The following is a 21,757-nucleotide window of genomic DNA, read 5'->3' on the forward strand; positions in this document are numbered from 1 at the left end:
CCTCCCAGTGGCCAACCGTTTTAATTCCCCACACAATTATCACATTGACATGTCTGCCATTGGCCTCATTCACCATATCAAGGCTACCTTCAAATCCACACCTTATATTCTATATTGGCACTCTCCAACCAGGCAGCATTAATACTGATTTGGACCTCTGGATGTACACGACCAAGTTTGAGTATTTTAGAATGCCCTTGTCTGCTTTCAGTTGATTGCTTTAAAGTTATGACATCTTCAGGTTCTACACCTTTATGTTTAATCTGTGATTGGTCACAAAGTGATGAAATTATTTTGTTCCTTCCTTTCAAATTTTTCTTCCTTCTTAAGGGGAAGGTCGTTTTGTTAACCCCTCCCCTCATCTCTCTCCGTTCCTCATCCCTCTGTCTCTTTTCCTGCACCTCATTCTCGTATTAGTTCTATCTTTTTTTTTAGCCCTCTGCCTTCTTCCCCTATCACTTCTCAGCTCCTTTCTCTTCTACCTTCCCACCTATTACTTCTTACCTGTTAGTCTGTGCTCCTCCCCTTATCTCCAACTTAAAAAAAAAATCTACTTGTTTTTCCACATTCTGAATGAAGGGGTCAGGCTTGAAATGTTGATTGCCTTGTACTTCCCATGGATGTTGCATGACCTGCTGAGTTTCCCCTGCACCTTTAGTGTATTGCGCTAGACTCCAGCACCTGCAGATTTTTTCTTGTTCAACTCCATGTCCCTGGCGAATGTTCATCTTTGAGCTAACATTTCAAACAGGTCCTGGATTATCACCTCACTGCTGCTTGTGAAACTTGCTGTATGCAAATGGACTGACCTGCTCTAATTATAATAGATTCCACAATAACCATATTGTAAAGTACTTCACAAGATGCATTGAGATGCCCGATATTGGGAAAGTTGCTCTAGGCTTGCAATTTGCTTAATCATACAAAATTTGTTTCTTCAACTCATCCATTTTGGTCATTAAAGTCAAAGAGTAATGATGAAGGGGCATTTCTCTCATTGGTGGTGTTTGGTAAAGATTAGTATGATGACCACCTGCTGTTTATGATATATACAATTTGTGTGAAAATGAAAGTAGTTTGATTGCTAACTTTGGAGATGACATTAAAATTGGCAGAGGTGTGGACAGTGAGATAGGAGAATGGTGTTGAAAAAGATGTTCTATCTGACCAGGACGAATGGGCTAATTTTGCAGGATATAGATCAGTTGGAGATATGGGCAGAGAAATGGCAGATAATCTGAGGAGCATTTTAGGAGGTCAAATGCAAGAGGAAAATAAACTGTAAATAAACAAGAATGTTAGGAGTATTGGGAACACCAGCTCTATGCTGATCATCAGGTACCTATCTTCATTAATCCACTTTACTAGCACTTAGTCAGTGGCCTTCAATGCCTTGGTGATTCAAATGCTCACCCAGGTGATTATAAAACATTGAGACTCTCTATCTCGGCTGTACTCAGATGAGCTTCAGTGAAAAGTTCTTCCTCATGTCTCCTCCAAACCTCTTGCTTCTCACCTTAAACCTATGCCCTCTTGTCAGATTTCTCTACTATGACCATAGACATAGGAGAAGAATTAGACCATTCAGCCCATTGAGTCTTCCCCATCATTCTAGCACAATTGATTTACCATCTTTTTCAACACCATTCTCCTGTCTTTTCCCCGTTACCCTTGATTCCCTTCCGAATCAAGCTCTTTTCGTGTGAATGGGAGTTGAAACGGGAGTATGCCATAGCAGGACAGTTTAAGAGGGTGAGTACTGTGCTGGTAAGTTTATTTTCCAACAAAGAGGAGTTGGAGCGAGAATGAAGGAGAGCAGACAGCTTAAGAGGGTGAGAGGTATAAGCAGAGCAGTCATTATGGGAGCTGGCATTGTGTGAGTAGGTCAGAGTTAGAGTGGTGAGTTGATGCTTTGGCTCAAGATGATTCAGCAAAATGTGATGTTTCTCGAATTTAGTAAGTTATTTGAAAAGTTCCTCCATAGTAGACTCGTTCAGAAAGTCATGAAGCATGGTGTCCATGGAACCTTGGCTGTGGGATTCAGAATTTTCTTGCCTGGAGAAAGCAGCTGTTAGTAGAAGATAGAATGTATTCTACCTGGAGGTCAGTGACTAATGAAATTCTGCAGGGATCTGTTCTGGGACCCTTGCTCTTTTTGATTTTTTTTATAACTGACCAGGACGAAGAAGTGGAAGGATGGGTCAGTGATTTGCAGATGACTTAAACATTGGAGGTATTTTGGATGGTGCATGTGGTTGTTATAGATTACAACAGGATATAGACAGGATGCAGAGTGGACAGAGAAGTGGCAGGTGGAGTTCTTCAATACAATCATGTCATTTCTATAAGTGTGGAGACTCCACATAATATTGTAGCTGAGGCCTAACAAGCTTTAAGTCAGAAAATCATCTATCATCACCCTTCGTTTATTACCAAGCCAATTTTGGATAAATCTGCTGACATATCATGGAAATTGGACCAGACTTTACTGTGGAACCTTGTCAAAGCTGATGCTGATGTCCCATTTTCATCTCCCTCAATCTCTCTGGTGTTTAAAGCTACAAAACAAACACACATAAAACACACACCCTATTACAGCTCAGTGATTTTTACGTATTCTGTAGCTCAAGTAGCTAATCACAATCCACAATCAGGATAAAGGCAGACAGCCAAAAGCACCACAAGACGATGGCAAACCAGAAGTCATCAACCTCGATGATCCAGTCAAATTTATCACCTTTTAACTACTAACTATTTCCTAGTCCCATACACAACATTCTGCCAAAAAACACCACTCTTCCCTCTGAGTGCTGCCAGAATTCAGTCTAACAGAAGGTTGGGTGCCAGCACAGTGAAACAGCATGACGTAACTGGGACAATTCCATGCTTTTCTTTGTAACGGCACTTAACAGATTGGGTGTAGTGTCAGCTCTGAAGAACAGTCCTCCGATTGCGATCACCCTCTTGGTAGTTTAATTAAATATCAGTCAAGATTTACAAGTACATGTATTTGGCATGGTCCTACACCCACGACCTTCTGACTGAAACAAGAATGTAAATATTTAGTCAATTTCTGGTAATTAGCTTTTCCCTTTCAGATGCTGATCTATCTTGCATTTATTGCAATTTTTAAAATATGCTTTGAATAAATAAAACAGTATATGCCCGTTCCATAGCACAAGGCTGACCAATTGCAATTCCAATTAATTACAGTATTTCATTTCTCACAAGTTATCAACAAAACTATTAACCATAGTTCACAAGCATGTCTGCAAACTGGTACTTACCATGGGTTCAGGTGTGAGACCAGGTCACCTGAATCCAAATACTTTCGACTGAGAAAGGGAACAGATAATGAATGCCTTCTTATGGGAATGGAGCATATCGGGAATGATTTGTTCCAATTTTCCAGATTAGGATTCGTATCTGTTAGTAAAGTGCTCATCTTGCCCTGTACTGGGCATCCATATTGCTTCTTGCTAAGTAAACTTGCAGTCTCCAGGTGTTGTAAGATTGTCTTAGCTTCTAAAAGCTTGTGCTTCTCAGCAATTCTCTCCAGCTGATATTTGACTCTCTTCTTGCGGATAATTCGCTCAGCATTATTTAACGAGTGCCTCTGCAGCAATTCCAGCTGAACCAATTGCTTTCTGTCCTGCTCGATGAAAGGAATCTCTTCCATTTGCGAAGAGATTTGAACCCCACACTCAGTCAATGATGCAGAGTCTGTCTGTATTCCCAGCTCTCGTCGCTGCTGTTCCAGGCAAACTAAGCGTTTCTCTTCATTCGCTAGACACTGCTTATCTGGAGAAAAAGTACAAATGATAATGTGGCAGAAGTAAGATAATGCAATTGCTGGAAATGTTAATAGAATGTTACAAACATATCCAGTCAGAATATCTCTGTTGACAAAAACAGTGTTCATGGTTTTGATTCACCATTTCTGTCTCAGTTACTCCTGATTTTCTCATCATTGATCAGCTTTTGGTGATGGACATGGGGGGGGATGATGGGTCAGGGAGGTGGCGGGGAAGGGAGAAGGAAGTCAGAAATTCTCAGAACGGCGAACCATCGACCTATGATGTACATTGGTGCTGCCTTTTTATGTAAGAGGGTCAAGTGCCATGAAACAATCTGGTCGAAAAAAGCCAAGTTATTTCTTCAGTTATGTCCTTCTATCTGGCTGTGTCAGTACATATGGAAGTCGAACAGTTAATTTAATGGCTGCCAAACAGGTTCAGGAAACCTCAGGCGGCAGCAGCTGGTTCAGAAATCTTTACTCACGGAACAGAAGGTTCATTTTCTCACTCTTATCAAAATTGTAATTGGACGGTCCCACCTCTCCCTCTATAGTCCCAATCTACAGTTCTCTTCCCCCCCCCCCCCCCCATCTCATTTCCTCTTTGTAATTGGAAGTTCCTCTATCCCAAGGTTCAGGATACCACTAGTTTCCAACCCCCTGAACACTCTGGCAATCTAATGTGGATGGACAATCAAAGAAAAATCTTACACTTCCGAAAGGTCTTCAGTGGCCCAACTTTGCTGGATTCTCCCAATTTGCTGGACCAGCTCCCCAACTTATCAATGACCTGTTATCAAACATGAAAGAACTGAGGACAAGGACAAAGGTAGGAAAATTGGTCAGAGTAGATGACAAAGGGACAGTGTATAACAGAGTAGAGTACAGAAATGATGACCGTGATGTAAGGTGAAAGAGAGTGGTAATGAACTACATGTCGATGCCTCAAGCGTCAAGCTGTTGTTCATTGACTTCAGCTCGGCATTCAACACAATTATACCTCAGAGACAGGTGGATAAACTGTCCTTGCAGGTACTCAGTACCCTTCTCTGAAACTGGGTCCTGGACTTATTGATTGAAAGACCACAATCTGTCTGGGTTGGCAGCAAAGTCTCAATCCCCATCACATTGAGCATTGGTGCACCTCAGGGCTGTGTGCACAGCCCACTACTGTTCACACTGCTCACTCACGACTGTAGTGCCAGGTCAGATCCAACAGAATCATCAAGTTTATGGATGACACAATGTAATTGACCTCATTAGTAATAATGATGAGTCGGTTTTCACAAAAGAGGGTTAAAGGCTTGTAGAGTGGTGGAAGAGGAACAACCGAGTCTCAACATGGACAGTACAAAAGAGATGATTGTGGACTTCAGGAGGATGAAAGACCACTTGCCACTACATATCAGTAGCCGTTTTCACACCGCAGGTGAGCAGGAACATTTTTCTGGTGAAAGTCCTGGGAATTTGGACTGCGGTATGAAAGGCTCTGGAGGTCCTGAATTCCTGAGAATTTTCCCTCCTTGGCAATTGGGTGGGGGGGGGGGGGGTCCCTGCCCCCAATCAACGGCGCATTAAGCACTCACAGGAATGAGAGTAAGTTCACCCCCCCAATCCATCGATTGCTCCCCCACTCACTCCCTCCACCCACTACCCCCAGCACATCACGATAGTGGCACAATTTGGGAAGAATGGCCAACTTCATTTCCCATAATCCCTCACACAGATGGTCAACGAGGACGGCCATTCATCCTGCATTGTTCTGCTGTCGCGATGTGCTGAAGCGGCCTGCTGTTGTCAGGAGGTATGTATCTTTTAATCGCCAACATGATGCAGCAAGCAAGCGCTGATGTCACGAGGCTTCCCCTGCTTGGCCATTTACCTTTTCACATCAAAGGGAGATGGGAGTCTAGGAAAATTTCTTGGGAAACTTCATTTTACATTGCAGTGTGAAAAGGCCTAAGGGCTCCATCATAGAAAAGGAAGGAAGCACCAAATTCTTTGACATCCTTTTAAAAGATGACCTACAACACTTCTTCATTAGTCAGGAAGGCACAGTAATGCCTCCACTTCCTAAAGAAGTTGAGGAGGGCAGGACTACCACCCACCATCCTAAAAACATTCTACCAGAGCACAAAAGAGTGTGTCCTGGCTAGCTGTATCATTGTGTGGTGTGGGAGCTGCAAAGTATCAGATCCGATGTCAATATGGAGGTTGATTAAAACTTCTGAGAAGATCACGTAGGTTTCCATTCTTTCTATCAGCAATATCTGCAGAGAATGTGCTTAAAGAGGGCTCAGAGAATCATTGATGACTTTACCATCCAGCCTGCAGCATCTTTGAGACACTACCTTCAAAGAAGATGTACAGGAGCATAAAAATCATCTTCCCGCAGGTGATGAGACTGTTCAACAATTCTAGCAATCCATAAATTATTTTTGTATACATTTATTTTGGATTGCTGTGTATATATGTCATTTGTGTGTAGGTGCTCTGTGTGTCTGCGCTACAGTCCAGAGATATGCTGTGACGTGGTACTGCCATCACACAGATCTGGGGACCCAAGTTTGATTATGTGTAGAGTTTGCATACTCTCTGACGTGATTGGATTTCCTCCTAACCACAAAGATGTGCTGATAGATGAAATGCCAACAACAAATAGCCCCTAGTGTAAGTTAATGGCAAAAAGAATGAAGGGAAATTGATGAGCATGAGGGAGAAAGGTGGAGATGTACAGAGAAATAAGGGGCTTGCTCTAGTGGTCTGAGTGACTTCTGCTATTATTATGCAAATGAGATTCTACCATGCTGTTAATAAATTTAATAGAATTAATTTAAGAAGGCCAAGCTACAGCTTCCAATGAGGGTGGCCATTCTTTCTGATGATTACAGAAAGCATTACTTTTGATGACAATGGGAATGCTACTACCAAAGGAATGAGTGATATTTATTCTCGTCCAAAAATACTAAATTCCCAATGGGAATCTCTTTTCCATACTTTGAGTGAACCAGGAAAGATAGATTAACATACTTTCCTCAGTTTGCATGTTAAGCTGTTCCTGGTCATGTTTAAGCTCTTGTTCTGTCTGTAATCGCTTTGCTTGAATGTGTTGACGCAGTTCCTCAACGTAGCATTGCTGCTGCCATATTTGTTCTTGGTAGAACACTTCCAATCCTCTCAGCTTCTGTCTGTGTTCCTCATACTGTTGCTGCTTGTTCTGGTAACACGGGTGCAGTTCCTTCAGCTGCCTCCTGAGGGAAAAAAAAACAACAGCAGGTGAAAGGACCTGGCAAACTGAACTTCAGCTCAAGGCCTCAATGCACGAGGGTAGCAAGTTTAACAACATCTCAGAATGCAAGAGCGAACCAAGCATAACGTCATGTGATGATAGGTGATCATCGCTGCACACAATATTTTAAAATCCATCTTCAGAGGAAGGATTGTCCTTTAACAATGCCCTGAGCTTCACCCAATGTATTTGTTCCCATATCTTCTGGACTGATGCAGCTTGGATGGTGAGGGGCTTTTCATTACCTTGAAAGAAATTTCATATGGTTGAGCAACGCTTTCAAACTAATCACATCACTTTACAGGTGGTGGCTTACAAATCTTTGCAAACATACAACAAAAAAAAATTTGATTAACTTAGCCATCTGATAATGGCAAGCTTGTGATTCCAAAAACCAAGTCACTCATGTGCTTTCCACAAGTGATGAAAGAATATATTAGGCTGATGGAAAGAGGATACCAGATAGAGGTCAATGAATATAACACAAGTAAAATTTGACCAATACCACAAAGCTAAAATTCATTTTAAAAAGTCTCACACAATCATAAAAGCCCCTTTCACAGGAATTAGCCACCTATCAGCCTTTAAAATGTCTTGTGTGAAAGCAAAATCAGCTCAACGCCAGTGTCAGATGACGTCATCTCACGCCAGGGATTGACGGCCTCCACCCCTGGTATAATCCTTGGCATCCGTTGCAATCAGGCAAGTGTGAAACTGGTAATTGCATTGTGGGATTGAAATGACCCAAGTTTTTTTGTGTGAGTGCAAAGAAGAAAAGATTAAAATGAAGGTATAAACTTTGCTGTGGGAAAGTCACAGCAGGAGTGAGAGAAAGAGAGGGAGAGGAAATAAATAGCAATAGCGGACAATTTTTAAACAGCGTGGGAAAGTTGGTAGCACTATAGCGCACAATTTGTAAAACCGTAGGAAAAAGCAATGCCTCACTTCCCAGAATGCCATGCGGCAGAGAAACCCTTCCATGAATGCTCCGTTGCTGCACCTGGGCATATAGTCCTTTCTATGTCCATGACTGTGTCCATGAGGCGCTGGAATGTATGCACTGTGTTTTTAAGGCTGAACAGCATCCTAAGGAATTCAAACAGGCCGATCAGGGTAATGATGGCCCTCTTTGGAATATCATCCGGGTGGACAGGGACTTGATGATATCCTTGAACCTTGAAAAGATGTGTGTCCCACGCAGGTTGGCCGTGAAGTCCTAGATTTGCTGGACTGGATATCTATCTGAGATGGTTGCATCATTCAGCCTCCTGTCGTCACCATATGGCCTCCATCCTCCCACGGACTTGGGCACCATATGGAGCGGGGAGGCCCATGGGCTGTCCAAACACCACACAATCCCCATCTCCTCCATTTTGTTACACTCGTCTCTCATGAGTCAGAGCTTATCTGGTAGTAGCCTGTGGGCCCGGAGGTGCAGGGGGTGTCCCTGTGTGGGAATGTGGTGCATCACACCACGTTTGAAGGCTGGTGTGGAAAACCGTGGCACGATGATGGATGAAAACTCCGACAACACCTTGGCAAACACATTTTCTGAATACATGACGGAGTCCAGATGTGGAGCTGGCAATTTAGCCTCACCGAAGGAGAAGGTCTGGAATGTCTTTGTGTCGACCAGCTGTCGTCCCTTCAGATCCACGAGCAAACAGTGCACACGGAGGACATCTGTACCCAGCAATGGTTGTGATACTGAGGCCAGCATAAATGTCCATGTGAAGTGGCTGGAAACAAATTGTAAGGGGTACGGCTGGTACTGCTTGCTGTTGGCTCCCATGAGCTCTGGTCCGGCCCTTCTGGTTCAAGTATCGTGGCTCAAGGGGGGAAGAATGTTGATTTCCGCTCACGTCTACCAGGGATCTATGCCCAGAGTGTCTGTCCCAGACGTATAGGAGGCTATCATGGTGATCAGTCACCATAGCCATCTGCAACCATTGACCCTTTCGTTTCTCTGGAATGAGCATGGCCGTTGACATCGGTGGACCCTGGATCCCCATCTTTGATGGTAAAACACCAAAACTCAGAAGTGGCGTCGTCTCTTGGCATGGGCATTGCAAATTGTGCAGATGGGATGCGGTGCGGCTAGGCTTTCATAATCCTGATGCTGACTCCACCATTTTGTTTGAGGTGCCACAGAACGCATGTGCGAGTAGCCACCTTTCATGGGTCAGAGAAGTCGTTTGCTAGGAGGAGGTGGATGTCCTTTGGCATCTGCTCCAAAAAGATCTGTTCGAAGAGTAGACATAGCTTATGCCCATCTGTTAGTGCCATCATGACACTCAGCAGGGCTGACAATGGGCAGTCGCCCAGGCCGTCCATATGTAGCAACTGCGTGGCGTGAGGCCAAATGGGGCCTTCAGTGCTTCATACCTGCCAGCCTCCGGGGGCTTCTGCAGAAAGTCGATAACTCGGCCTGCTGTTTCCTGGTCGAGAGCAGCCACATGTAGTAGCATCTGATCTCATCAGAGACAATGTTCCTGACCTGGAACTGGGTTTCTGCTTGTTGAAACCAGATGAGGGGCTGAGTGGTCCAGAAAGCTGACAGCTTAAGTGAAACTGTGTTCTAAAGAGCCAAGTTGTTCTCGTTGTCCATGTTGATTGTGTTGTTTGTGTCGAGTCCAAATACTGTTGGACCTTCGGGGGTCACCAATGTGGCGGTCAAGCCACTGCAAATGAAAGAAACAGGCTGAGTCAAGTGGAGTTTCAGTTTAACTGATTTATTAATTCAAAATCGCGCCTAAGTGGCCTGCGCTTCCCAGCGACCCTTGCACCCTGCGGGACGGAAGCGACGTTGGCTTCTGGGCCAAGGTTTTACCCACACTGAGAATCCCTGTGAATGCCACTGGCTGCAGACCCGCCCACAACCACTGGAGCAGGTTCTCTTGCCATGTGGGTGAGCCACCATAATACAATAATACTGCAGATCAGGAGTAATTATTTGAAAAAGAGTTGATTAATGAATGAGGGCTTGTTGTCTTTCTTTTTAAAATATTTTTTATTGAGTTTAACAAAAACCCTTTACACACAGTATATTAATAACATAAATCAAATCATATCAATGTCACATATCAATTGAAAATTAGAAGCATAAGTGTAATTATTACATTAACTTATTTTGTTCAGGACAAAAAATTATATAATTATAATAATTAACCAATTAAATCATAACATGTTCAAAATCAATATTGAATATGAAAATTATACAAATAATATACATAAAATTTCCTTGCATAAGATATTTTATACTTCTCTGATGTGATCACGTTGTTCTGTGATATGATCCGTAACCTGTAGTCAAACCCCATCCCCCCTCTATTAGTCTTATTTTTCCTTCTTCTTCTTTGGCTTGGCTTCGCAGACGAAGATTTATGGAGGGGTATGTCCACGTCTGCTGCAGGCTCATTGGTGACTGACAAGTCCGATGCGGGTCAGGCAGGCACGGTTGCAAGGGAAAATTGGTTGGTTGGGTGTTGGGTTTTTCCTCCTTTGTCTTTTGTCAGTGAGGTGGGCTCTGCGGTCTTCTTCAAAGGAGGTTGCTGCCCGCCGAACTGTGAGGTGCCAAGATGCACGGTTAGAGGTGAGATCACCCCACTGGCGGTGGTCAATGTGGCAGGCACCAAGAGCTTTCTTTAAGCAGTCCTTAAACCTTATATTATCTTATATTGTACAAGCTTTATTTGATGTAGCTTCCCAATTATGTAAACCATACAAACACAAATATATAATTCAGGCAAAAGGAGAAAAATAAATATAAAAGGAAAAAGAAGAAATAAGTAGTCACAGTTGGTTGAAAGAATATCTTCTGCCAGTGATAAACACGGATTATTGGTGGTCTTGGAATTAAACTGCGGATTGGATGATAAAGTGAGTTTCAAGAGCCTGACAGATGTTGGAAAGAAACTGTTTTTAGGCCCAAAGGAGCCAGACTTCAGGCACCTCACAAAAATAACCATGATGGACTTGGTTGTGTTTGATATTTTTTGCAGCTATCTGCATTCCAAATCAGGCAGCGATATAACAGTAGAATACTTTCCAGAGTACATATGCAGAAGTTCGTCAAAGTATTCAATGACAGGAAGGAGTCACGTGATGGAGTAGTGGCCGGTCGGGGAACTCCAGCCCTCTCCAGAAAAGTTGAAAAAAAAAACACAGAAAACACAAAGGCACAAACATAAAAATTAAAATAAAATGAAAGTAAAGGTGGGAAGAAAATGGCAATGAAGAAAGAAAAGTTGAAAGCAACGGCAAGAAGAGAAGAAGAAAAGACATCGGAAGAAGAAGATGAAGGCCTTACTTGTCCGAGAAGGCCCGCCGCGGAGAGAGAAACCCGCTCCCTCAGGTCAGTCAAGTCCCGAGCTCAGGACTACAAAAATGGCTCGCGGAGCCAAGCAAAAGTGTGCAACCACGCATGCACAAGGAGTCGCGCATGCGCGATGCGCATGACAAAAAGAACACTGACGGGAGGGGGGACCAGCTGAGGACTCGATCTCCACAGCTGAGAATGACAGCTACAACACAACAACAAGAAGAGAACATAGAAAACAACGAGAACAAGAAAGAAGAGAGTAAAAAGAAATCAAAGAAACAACAGATGACCAACCCAGAGGAAGAAGAGGAGGAAGAACATAGAGAAATGGAAGAAGAAGGGAAAGGCAAGACAATGGATATATATATTTTTAAAGAATATATGGAATCAGTAAAAGAATGGCAATCACAAGAATTTAGTGAAATAAAAAGAAGAATAAAAAGTACAGAAGAAAAAATGAATAGATTAGAGATGGTCATGTCAGATATAGGAAAAAGAGTGGTCAAGGTGGAAGAACGAGAAACAGCCGTAGAAATGGAAGTAAAGGACTTAAAAAATAAATTAGAAGAATCTAATAAAAAAGTTAAAGAGACACAGAGCTGTTAGCTCAGAAGATAGATATAATGGAAAATTATAATAGAAGAAATAATATAAAGATAGTGGGCCTTAAGGAAGATGAAGAAGGCAAGAATACGAGAGAATTTATAAAAGATTGGATCCCCAGGGTCCTAGGAATACCAGAATTACAGGAAGAAATGGAAATAGAAAGGGCACATAGAACATTAGCCCCGAAACCACAGCCACAACAAAAACCAAGATCCATTTTAGTAAAATTCCTAAGATATACAAAAAGAGAAAATATATTGGAGAAAGCAATGAAGAAAATAAGAGAAGACAAAAAGCCACTGGAATACAAAGGTCAAAAAATTTTTTTCTATCCAGACATAAGTTTTGAACTCCTGAAGAAGAAAAAGGAGTTTAATACAGCAAAAGCGATCCTATGGAAAAAAGGATATAAATTTATGCTAAAGTACCCAGCGGTACTTAAAATAGTTATTCCAGGGCAGCAAAACAGACTATTCTCGGATCCGGAGGAAGCACGAAAATTTGCAGAACAACTACAAAACAGACAGAGAGATGAAGACATGTAACGAGAGCAAAAATGACCACGAACTATATGTATATATATATATATATATATATGTGTGTGTGTGTGTGTGTGTGTGTGTGTGTGTGTGTGTGTGTGTATATATGTGTGTACATGAGTGTATGCGTATTTAAATGAAAATATATAGAGTATAGTTAAGAATTAATGAGGGAAAGAAAGGGAAGAGAGGAAGTAAGGAAGGAATTAAGAGAGTGACCTTTGTTATATATGAAAATTAGAATCTTTTCTGGGGGGGTGGGTGGGGAGAAGTTACGGTCACTGCGAAATCAGTTGATGCTTGCGAGTGAATTCGCAAATCGAAATGGAGAGGGGAGATGTGGTTGACTGACAAGGGATAAATGGCAACTCAGGAAGGGGAGGGGATAGTGGGGTTAAAGAAATTTTAGATAGGAGAATAAGGGAAATGTTTGATGTTTTAGAAATGTTGTCTTATAAAGTGTTCAAAACAAGAAAGCAGAAATAGATAAGAAGGAAAGGTGATGATGAGGAAATGGAAAGGGAAGATAAACAAAATATGAAATGGCTATGTTGAACTATATGACTTTAAATATTAACGGAATACATAACCAAATCAAAAGGAAGAAACTGCTAAATTTACTGAAAAAAGAAAAAATTGATATAGCATTCGTGCAAGAAACACATTTAACTGAAATGGAGCACAAGAAATTAAAGAGAGATTGGATACGACATGTAACAGCAGCGTCATATAATTCAAAAGCTAGAGAAGTAGATATATTAATCAGTAAAAATGTACCAATTAAAATAGAAGAGGAAATAATAGATCCAGCAGGGAGATATGTAATGATAAAATGTCAGATATATTCGGAGTTTGGGAATTTAATGAATGTATATTCACCTAACGAAGAAGATCAAAAATTTATACAAGATATTTTTTTGAAGATAGCAGACACACAAGGGAACATACTAATAGGAGGGGATATCAACCTTAATTTGGATTCAAACATGGATAAAACTGGGAAAAAAATTAACAGAAAGAACAAAGTAACCAAATTTATAATTAAATCGATGCAAGAAATGCAAATTTTGGATATATGGAGGAAACAACACCCAAAGGAAAAGGAATATTCATATTATTCAGGTAGACATAAAACATACTCAAGAATAGACCGATTCCTGTTATCAGCTCGCATGCAAGACAGAGTAAGAAAAACAGAATATAAAGCTAGAATATTATCGGACCACTCACCCCTGATATTGACAATAGAGTTAGAGCACATCCCTCCAAGAATGTATTCTTTGGCTTGGCTTCGCGGACGAAGATTTATGGAGGGGGTAAAAAGTCCACGTCAGCTGCAGGCTCGTTTGTGGCTGACCAGTCCGATGCGGGACAGGCAGACACGATTGCAGTGGTTGCAAGGGAAAATTGGTTGGTTGGGGTTGGGTGTTGGGTTTTTCCTCCTTTGCCTTTTGTCAGTGAGGTGGGCTCTGCGGTCTTCTTCAAAGGAGGCTGCTGCCCGCCAAACTGTGAGGCGCCAAGATGCACGGTTTGAGGCGTTATCAGCCCACTGGCGGTGGTCAATGTGGCAGGCACCAAGAGATTTCTTTAGGCAGTCCTTGTACCTTTTCTTTGGTGCACCTCTGTCACGGTGGCCAGTGGAGAGCTCGCCATATAATACGATCTTGGGAAGGCGATGGTCCTCCATTCTGGAGACGTGACCCATCCAGCGCAGCTGGATCTTCAGCAGCGTGGACTCGATGCTGTCGACCTCTGCCATCTCGAGTACCTCGACGTTAGGGGTGTGAGCGCTCCAATGGATGTTGAGGATGGAGCGGAGACAACGCTGGTGGAAGCGTTCTAGGAGCCGTAGGTGGTGCCGGTAGAGGACCCATGATTCGGAGCCGAACAGGAGTGTGGGTATGACAACGGCTCTGTATACGCTTAGATGGAGATTAAACTCCATGCTACTTAAAAGGCAGGATTTTAGAGAATTCATTGAAAGACAAATTAAAATGTACTTTGAAATAAATACGGAATCAGTGAAAGAAAAGTTTATACTATGGGACGCAATGAAAGCGTTTATTAGAGGGCAAATAATAAGTTATGTAACCAAGATGAAGAAGGACTACAATCAGGAAACAGAGCAGTTGGAAAGGGAAATAGCAAATATAGAAAAAGAATTAGCAATGAAGGAAGACACAACTAAAAGAAGAGAATTGGCAGATAAAAAAATAAAATATGAAACACTACAAACATATAAGGTGGAGAAGAACATAATGAAGACAAAACAGAAATATTATGAAATAGGAGAAAAAACGCACAAAATTCTAGCATGGCAGCTTAAGACAGAACAAACTAAGAGAATGGTATTGGCATCAAGGAAAAAAGACAAACAAATCACATATAATCCAACGGAGATTAATGAAAACTTCAGAGAATTCTATGAACAATTATACCAAACTGAAAACGAAGGGAAAGAAGACAAAATAGATGAATTTTTAACTAAAATTCAACTACCAATATTACAAATAGAGGAACAAAATAAATTAACAGAACCATTTGAAATAGTAGAAATACAAGAGATAATAAAAAAACTACCGAATAATAAAACACCAGGAGAGGATGGATTCCCAATAGAATTCTATAAAACATTTAAATATTTATTAATTACTCCCCTCCTGGAAGTAATCAACCAGATTGATAAAACACAAAGCTTACCAGATTCATGCAAAACAGCAATAATTACAGTAATACCAAAGACAGGGAAAGATCCACTCGCACCAGCGTCATATAGACCAATATCTTTACTTAACACAGATTATAAGATAATAGCTAAACTATTAGCAAACAGATTAGCCGACTATGTACCAAAAATAGTAAATCTAGACCAAACTGGATTTATTAAAAAAAGACGAACAACAGACAATATTTGTAAATTTATTAACTTAATTCATGCAGTAGAAGGAAATAAAGCTCCAACAGTAGCGGTTGCTTTAGACGCAGAGAAGGCCTTTGACAGAGTAGAATGCAATTATTTATTCAAAGTACCACAAAAATTCAGTTTACCATAGAAATATGTTAATTGGATTAAAGCATTATATAAGGGACCAATGGCAAAAGTGACAGTAAATGGATATATATCAAAGCAATTTAACTTAAGCAGATCAACAAGGCAGGGATGCCCACAATCGCCCTATTTGTTCGCGTTAGCCCATAGAACCACTAGCAGAATTGATAAGAACAGAAAATAAAATAAAAGGGATAAAAATAAAAGACAAGGAATATAAAATCCGTTTATTTGCAGATGACGTTAGAGTATACTTAACAGAACCAGAAATTTTCTTTGGCTTGGCTTCGCGGACGAAGATTTATGGAGGGGGTAAAAGTCCACGTCAGCTGCAGGCTCGTTTGTGGCTGACAAGTCCGATGCGGGACAGGCAGACACGGTTGCAGCGGCTGCAGGGGAAAATTGGTTGGTTGGGGTTGGGTGTTGGGTTTTTCCTCCTTTGCCTTTTGTCAGTGAGGTGGGCTCTGCGGTCTTCTTCAAAGGAGGTTGCTGCCCGCCAAACTGTGAGGCGCCAAGATGCACGGTTTGAGGCGATATCAGCCCACTGGCGGTGGTCAATGTGGCAGGCACAAAGAGATTTCTTTAGGCAGTCCTTGTACCTTTTCTTTGGTGCACCTCTGTCACGGTGGCCAGTGGAGAGCTCGCCATATAACACGATCTTGGGAAGGCGATGGTGCTCCATTCTGGAGACGTGACCCACCCAGCGCAGCTGGATCTTCAGCAGCGTGGACTCGATGCTGTCGACCTCTGCCATCTCGAGTACTTCGACGTTAGGGATGAAAGCGCTCCAATGGATGTTGTGGATGGAGCGGAGACAACGCTGGTGGAAGCGTTCTAGGAGCCGTAGGTGATGCCGGTAGAGGACCCATGATTCGGAGCCGAACAGGAGTGTGGGTATGACAACAGCTCTGTATACGCTTATCTTTGTGAGGTTTTTCAGTTGGTTGTTTTTCCAGACTCTTTTGTGTAGTCTTCCAAAGGCGCTATTTGCCTTGGCGAGTCTGTTGTCTATCTCATTGTCGATCCTTGCATCTGATGAAATGGTGCAGCCGAGATAGGTAAACTGGTTGACCGTTTTGAGTTTTGTGTGCCCGATGGAGATGTGGGGGGGCTGGTAGTCATGGTGGGGAGCTGGCTGATGGAGGACCTCAGTTTTCTTCAGGCTGACTTCCAGGCCAAACATTTTTGCAGTTTCTGCAAAGCAGGACGTCAAGCGCTGAAGAGCTGGCTCTGAATGGGCAACTAAAGCGACATCGTCTGCAAAGAGTAGTTCACGGACAAGTTTCTCTTGTATCTTGGTGTGAGCTTGCAGGCGCCTCAGATTGAAGAGACTGCCATCCGTGCGGTACCGGATGTAAACAGCGTCTTCATTGTTGGGGTCTTTCATGGCTTGGTTCAGCATCATGCTGAAGAAGATTGAAAAGAGGGTTGGTGCGAGAACACAGCCTTGCTTCACGCCATTGTTAATGGAGAAGGGTTCAGAGAGCTCATTGCTGTATCTGACCCGACCTTGTTGGTTTTCGTGCAGTTGGATAATCATGTTGAGGAACTTTGGGGGACATCCAATGCGCTCTAGTATTTGCCAAAGCCCTTTCCTGCTCACGGTGTCGAAGGCTTTGGTGAGGTCAACAAAGGTGATGTAGAGTCCTTTGTTTTGTTCTCTGCACTTTTCTTGGAGCTGTCTGAGGGCAAAGACCATGTCAGTAGTTCCTCTGTTTGCGCGAAAGCCGCACTGTGATTCTGGGAGATACCAGAAATATCAATAAAAGAATTACATAAAAAATTGAAGGAATATGGAGAAGTGTCGGGATACAAGATTAACACAAATAAAAGTGAAGCAATGCCAATGAATAATGCAGATTTCTCAAAATTTAAGAAAGAATCACCATTTAGATGGCAAATGCAAGCAATACGATACCTAGGTATACAAATAAATAAAAACCTCGGCCATCTATATAAACTCAATTATTATCCACTAATGAAAAAATTACAGGACGACTTAGAGCATTGGAAAGATTTACCACTAACACTAATAGGAAGGATAAACTGTATTAAAATGAACATTTTCCCAAGGATACAATACCTATTTCAGGCATTGCCAATACACTTGACGGAGAAATTCTTCAAGGAGTTAAAGAAAATAATAAGGAAATTTTTATGGAAAGGGGGGAAACCGAGGATAGCACTAGATAAATTAACAGAATGGTATAAACAAGGAGGCTTACAACTGCCAAACTTTAAAAATTATTATAAAGCCGCACAATTAAGATACCTATCAGATTTTTATCAAACAAGGGAAAAGCCAGATTGGACTAGATTAGAACTAGATAAAATAGGGGAGAAGATACCCGAACATCTATTATATAAATGGGATGAAAAATTGGTACAACGTAGGAATTCTCCAGTATTACATCATCTGCTCAATATTTGGAAGAAGATTCATGTAGAAAGGAATAAAACAAATTACCAACTACCAAAACTAATACTGACGCAAAATCAGATAATCCCTTTTACAATAGATAACCTTTCCTTTAGAGAATGGGAGAAAAAAGGAATCAAAAGAATAGAAAATCGCTTTTCAGGAAATAAATTATTATCCTTTGAACAAATGAAGGATAAATATAATATAACTCAAGATACAGTGTTGGCATACTACCAACTGAAATCCTACTTGAAGGACAAATTGGGAAGCAGTCTGAGCTTACCAGAGGGAAGTAATTTTGAATATGTGATTACAGACACAATGATAATCAAAAAATTTATCACAAACAAGTATATTAAACTGCAAGAAAAGGAGAATGAGGAAACAAATGGTAAAACTAAACAAAAATGGGAACAAGATCTAAACATAAAGATAAAGAAGGAAATTCTCGGATCCAGAGGAAGCAAGGAAATTTGCAGAACAACTACAAAACAAGCAGAGAGATGAAGACATGTAATGAGAGTAAAAATGACCACGATCTATAGATATGTGTGTAAAGAGGTATATGTGTGTATATATATATATATATATAGTGTGTATACATGAATGTATCCGTATTTAGAGGAAAATATATAGAGTATAGATAAGAATTAATAAGGGAGAGAAAGGGAATAGAGGGAATAAGGAGGGAATTAAAAGAGTGACCTTTGTTACATATGAAAATTGAAATCTTTTCTGGGGGGGCTGGGTGGGGAGGAGTTACGGTCACTACAAAATCAGTTGATGTTTGCGAGTGAATTCGCAAATCCAAATGGAGAGGGGAGATGTGGTTGCCCGACAAGGGATAAAGGGCAACTCAGGAGGGGGAGGGGAGAATGGAGTTAAAGAAGTTTTAAACAGGAGAATAAGGAAAATGTTTGATGTTTTAGAAATGTTGTCTTACAAAGTGTTCAAAACAAGAAAGCAGAAATGGATAAGAAGGAAAGGTGATGATGGAGAAACGGAAAGGGAAGATAAACAAGATATGAAATGGCTACGCTGAACTATATGACTTTAAATATTAATGGAATACATAACCAAATTAAAACGAAGAAACTGCTAAATTTACAGAAAAAAGAAATAATTGATATAGCATTTGTGCAAGAAACACATTTAACTGAATTGGAGCACAAGAAATTAAAGAGTGATTGGGTAGGACACGTAACAGCAGCGTCGTATAATGCAAAAGCAAGAGGAGTAGCTATATTAATTAGTAAAAATGTGCCAATTAAAATAGAAGAGGGAATAATAGATCCAGCAGGGAGATATGTAATGATAAAATGTCAGATATATTCGGAGTTTTGGAATCTACTCAATGTATATTCACCTAACGAAGAAGATCAAAAGTTTATGCAAGATATTTTTTTGAAGATAGCAGATACGCAAGGGAACATATTAATAGGAGGGGATTTCAACCTGAATTTGGATTCAAATATGGACAAAACTGGGAAAAAAATTTATAGAAAGAACAAAGTAACCAAATTTATAATTAAATCGATGGAAGAAATGCAACTTTTGGATATATGGAGGAAGCAACACCCAAAGGAAAAGGAATATTCATATTACTCGGGTAGACATAAAACATACTCAAGAATAGACCTGTTTTTGTTATCAGCTCATAGCAAGATAGAGTAAGAAAAACATAATATAAAGCTAGAATATTATCGGACCATTCACCCTTGATATTGACAATAGAGTTAGAGGACATCCCTCCAAGAATGTATAGATGGAGATTAAACTCCATGCTACTTAAAAGGCAGGATTTTAGAGAATTCATTGAAAGACAAATTAAAATGTACTTTGAAATAAATACGGAATCAGTGAAAGATAAGTTTATACTATGGGATGCAATGAAAGTGTTCATTAGAGGGCAAATAATAAGTTATGTAACCAAGATGAAGAAGGACTATAATCAGGAAACAGAGCAGCTGGAAAGGGAAATAGTAAATATAGAAAAAGAATTAGCAATGAAGGAAGATTCAACTAAAAGAAGAGAATTGGCAGATAAAAAAATAAAATATGAAACACTACAAACTTATAAGGTGGAGAAGAACATAATGAAGACAAAACAGAAATATTATGAATTAGGGGAAAAAACGCACAAAATTCTAGCATGGTAGCTTAAGACAGAACAAGCTAAGAAAATGGTATTGGCATCAAGGAAAAAAGACAAACAAATCACATATAATCCAACGGAGATCAAGTAAAACTTTAGAGAATTCTATGAACAATTCTACCAAACTGAAAACGAAGGGAAAGAAGGGAAAATAGATGAATTTTTAACCAAAATTGAACTACCAAAATTACAAACAGAGGAACAAAATAAATTAACAGAACCATTTGAAATAGTAGAAATACAAGAGATAATAAAAAAATTACCAAATAATAAAACACCAGGAGAGGATGGATTCCCAATAGAATTCTATAAAACATTTAAAGATTTATTAATTCCTCCCCTCCTAGAAGTAATCAACCAGATTGATAAAACACAAAGCTTACCAGATTCATGTAAAACAGCAATAATTACAGTAATACTAAAGCAAGGGAAAGATCCACTCGCACCAGCGTCATATAGACCAATATCATTACTTAACACAGATTATAATATAATAGCTAAACTATTAGCAAACAGATTAGCAGAGTATGTACCTAAAATGGTAAATCTAGACCAAACTGGATTTATTAAAAAAAGACGGATACCTGACAATATTTGTAAATTTATTAACTTAATTTATGCAGTAGAAGGGAGTAAAGCTCCAACAGTAGCAGTTGCTTTAGACGCAGAGAAGGCCTTTGACAGAGTAGAATGGAATTATTTATTCAAAGTATTGCAAAAATTCAGTTGACCAGAGAAATATATTAATTGGATTAAAGCAATATAAGGGACCATTGGCGAAAGTGACAGTAAATGGATATATATCAAAGCAATTTAATTTAAGCAGATCAACAAGGCAGGGATGCCCACTATCACCCTAATTGTTCGCGTTAGCTATAGAACCACTAGCAGAATTGATAAGAACAGAAAATAAAATAAAAGGGATAAAAATAAAAGACAAGGAATATAAAATCAGTTTATTTGTGGACGATGTTATAGTATACTTAACAGAACCAGAACTATCAATAAAAGAATTATATAAGAAATTGAAGGAATATGGAGAAGTGTCGGTTTACAAGATTAACGTAAATAAAAGTGAAGCAATGGCAATGAATAATGCGGATTTCTCAAAATTTAAGAAGGAATCACCATTCAGATGGCAAATGCAAGCAATAAGATACCTAGGTATACAAATAAATAAAAATCTCGGCCATCTATATAAACTCAATTATTATCCACTAATGAAAAAATTACAGGACGATTTAGAGCATTGGAAAAATTTACCATTAACACTAATAGGAAGGATAAACTGTATTAAAATGAACATTTTCCCAAGGATATTATACCTATTTCAGGCATTGCCAATACACTTGACAGAGAAATTCTTCAAGGAGTTAAAGAAAATAATAAGGAAATTTTTATGGAAAGGGGAGAAACCGAGGATAGCACTAGATAAATTAACAGAATGGTATAAACAAGGAGGCTTACAACTGCCAAACTTTAAAAATTATTATAGAGCCGCACAATTAAGATACCTATCAGATTTTTATCAAACAAGGGAAAAGCCAGATTGGACTAGAGTAGAATTAGATCAAATAGGG

General features: G+C 40.2%; 1 protein-coding gene across 2 annotated transcripts in view; it reads right to left on the reverse strand.

The window, feature by feature from the left end:
- The window catches only part of LOC138753853 (stAR-related lipid transfer protein 9-like), a 299,188-nt gene that overhangs the window by 34,818 nt on the left and 242,613 nt on the right, over positions 1 to 21,757 (reverse strand). For both annotated transcript variants that reach the window (XM_069917341.1, XM_069917340.1), the window contains exons 22-23: positions 6,827 to 7,047; positions 3,288 to 3,801 (exon numbers count right to left, since the gene is read on the reverse strand). In XM_069917341.1, coding sequence (XP_069773442.1) covers positions 3,288 to 3,801; positions 6,827 to 7,047 — 735 coding nt within the window. The remainder of the gene's footprint in view (positions 1 to 3,287; positions 3,802 to 6,826; positions 7,048 to 21,757) is intronic.

The sequence above is a fragment of the Narcine bancroftii genome, chromosome 2 (genome assembly GCF_036971445.1).
Source record: "Narcine bancroftii isolate sNarBan1 chromosome 2, sNarBan1.hap1, whole genome shotgun sequence".
Classification (NCBI taxonomy): Eukaryota; Metazoa; Chordata; class Chondrichthyes; order Torpediniformes; family Narcinidae; genus Narcine; species Narcine bancroftii.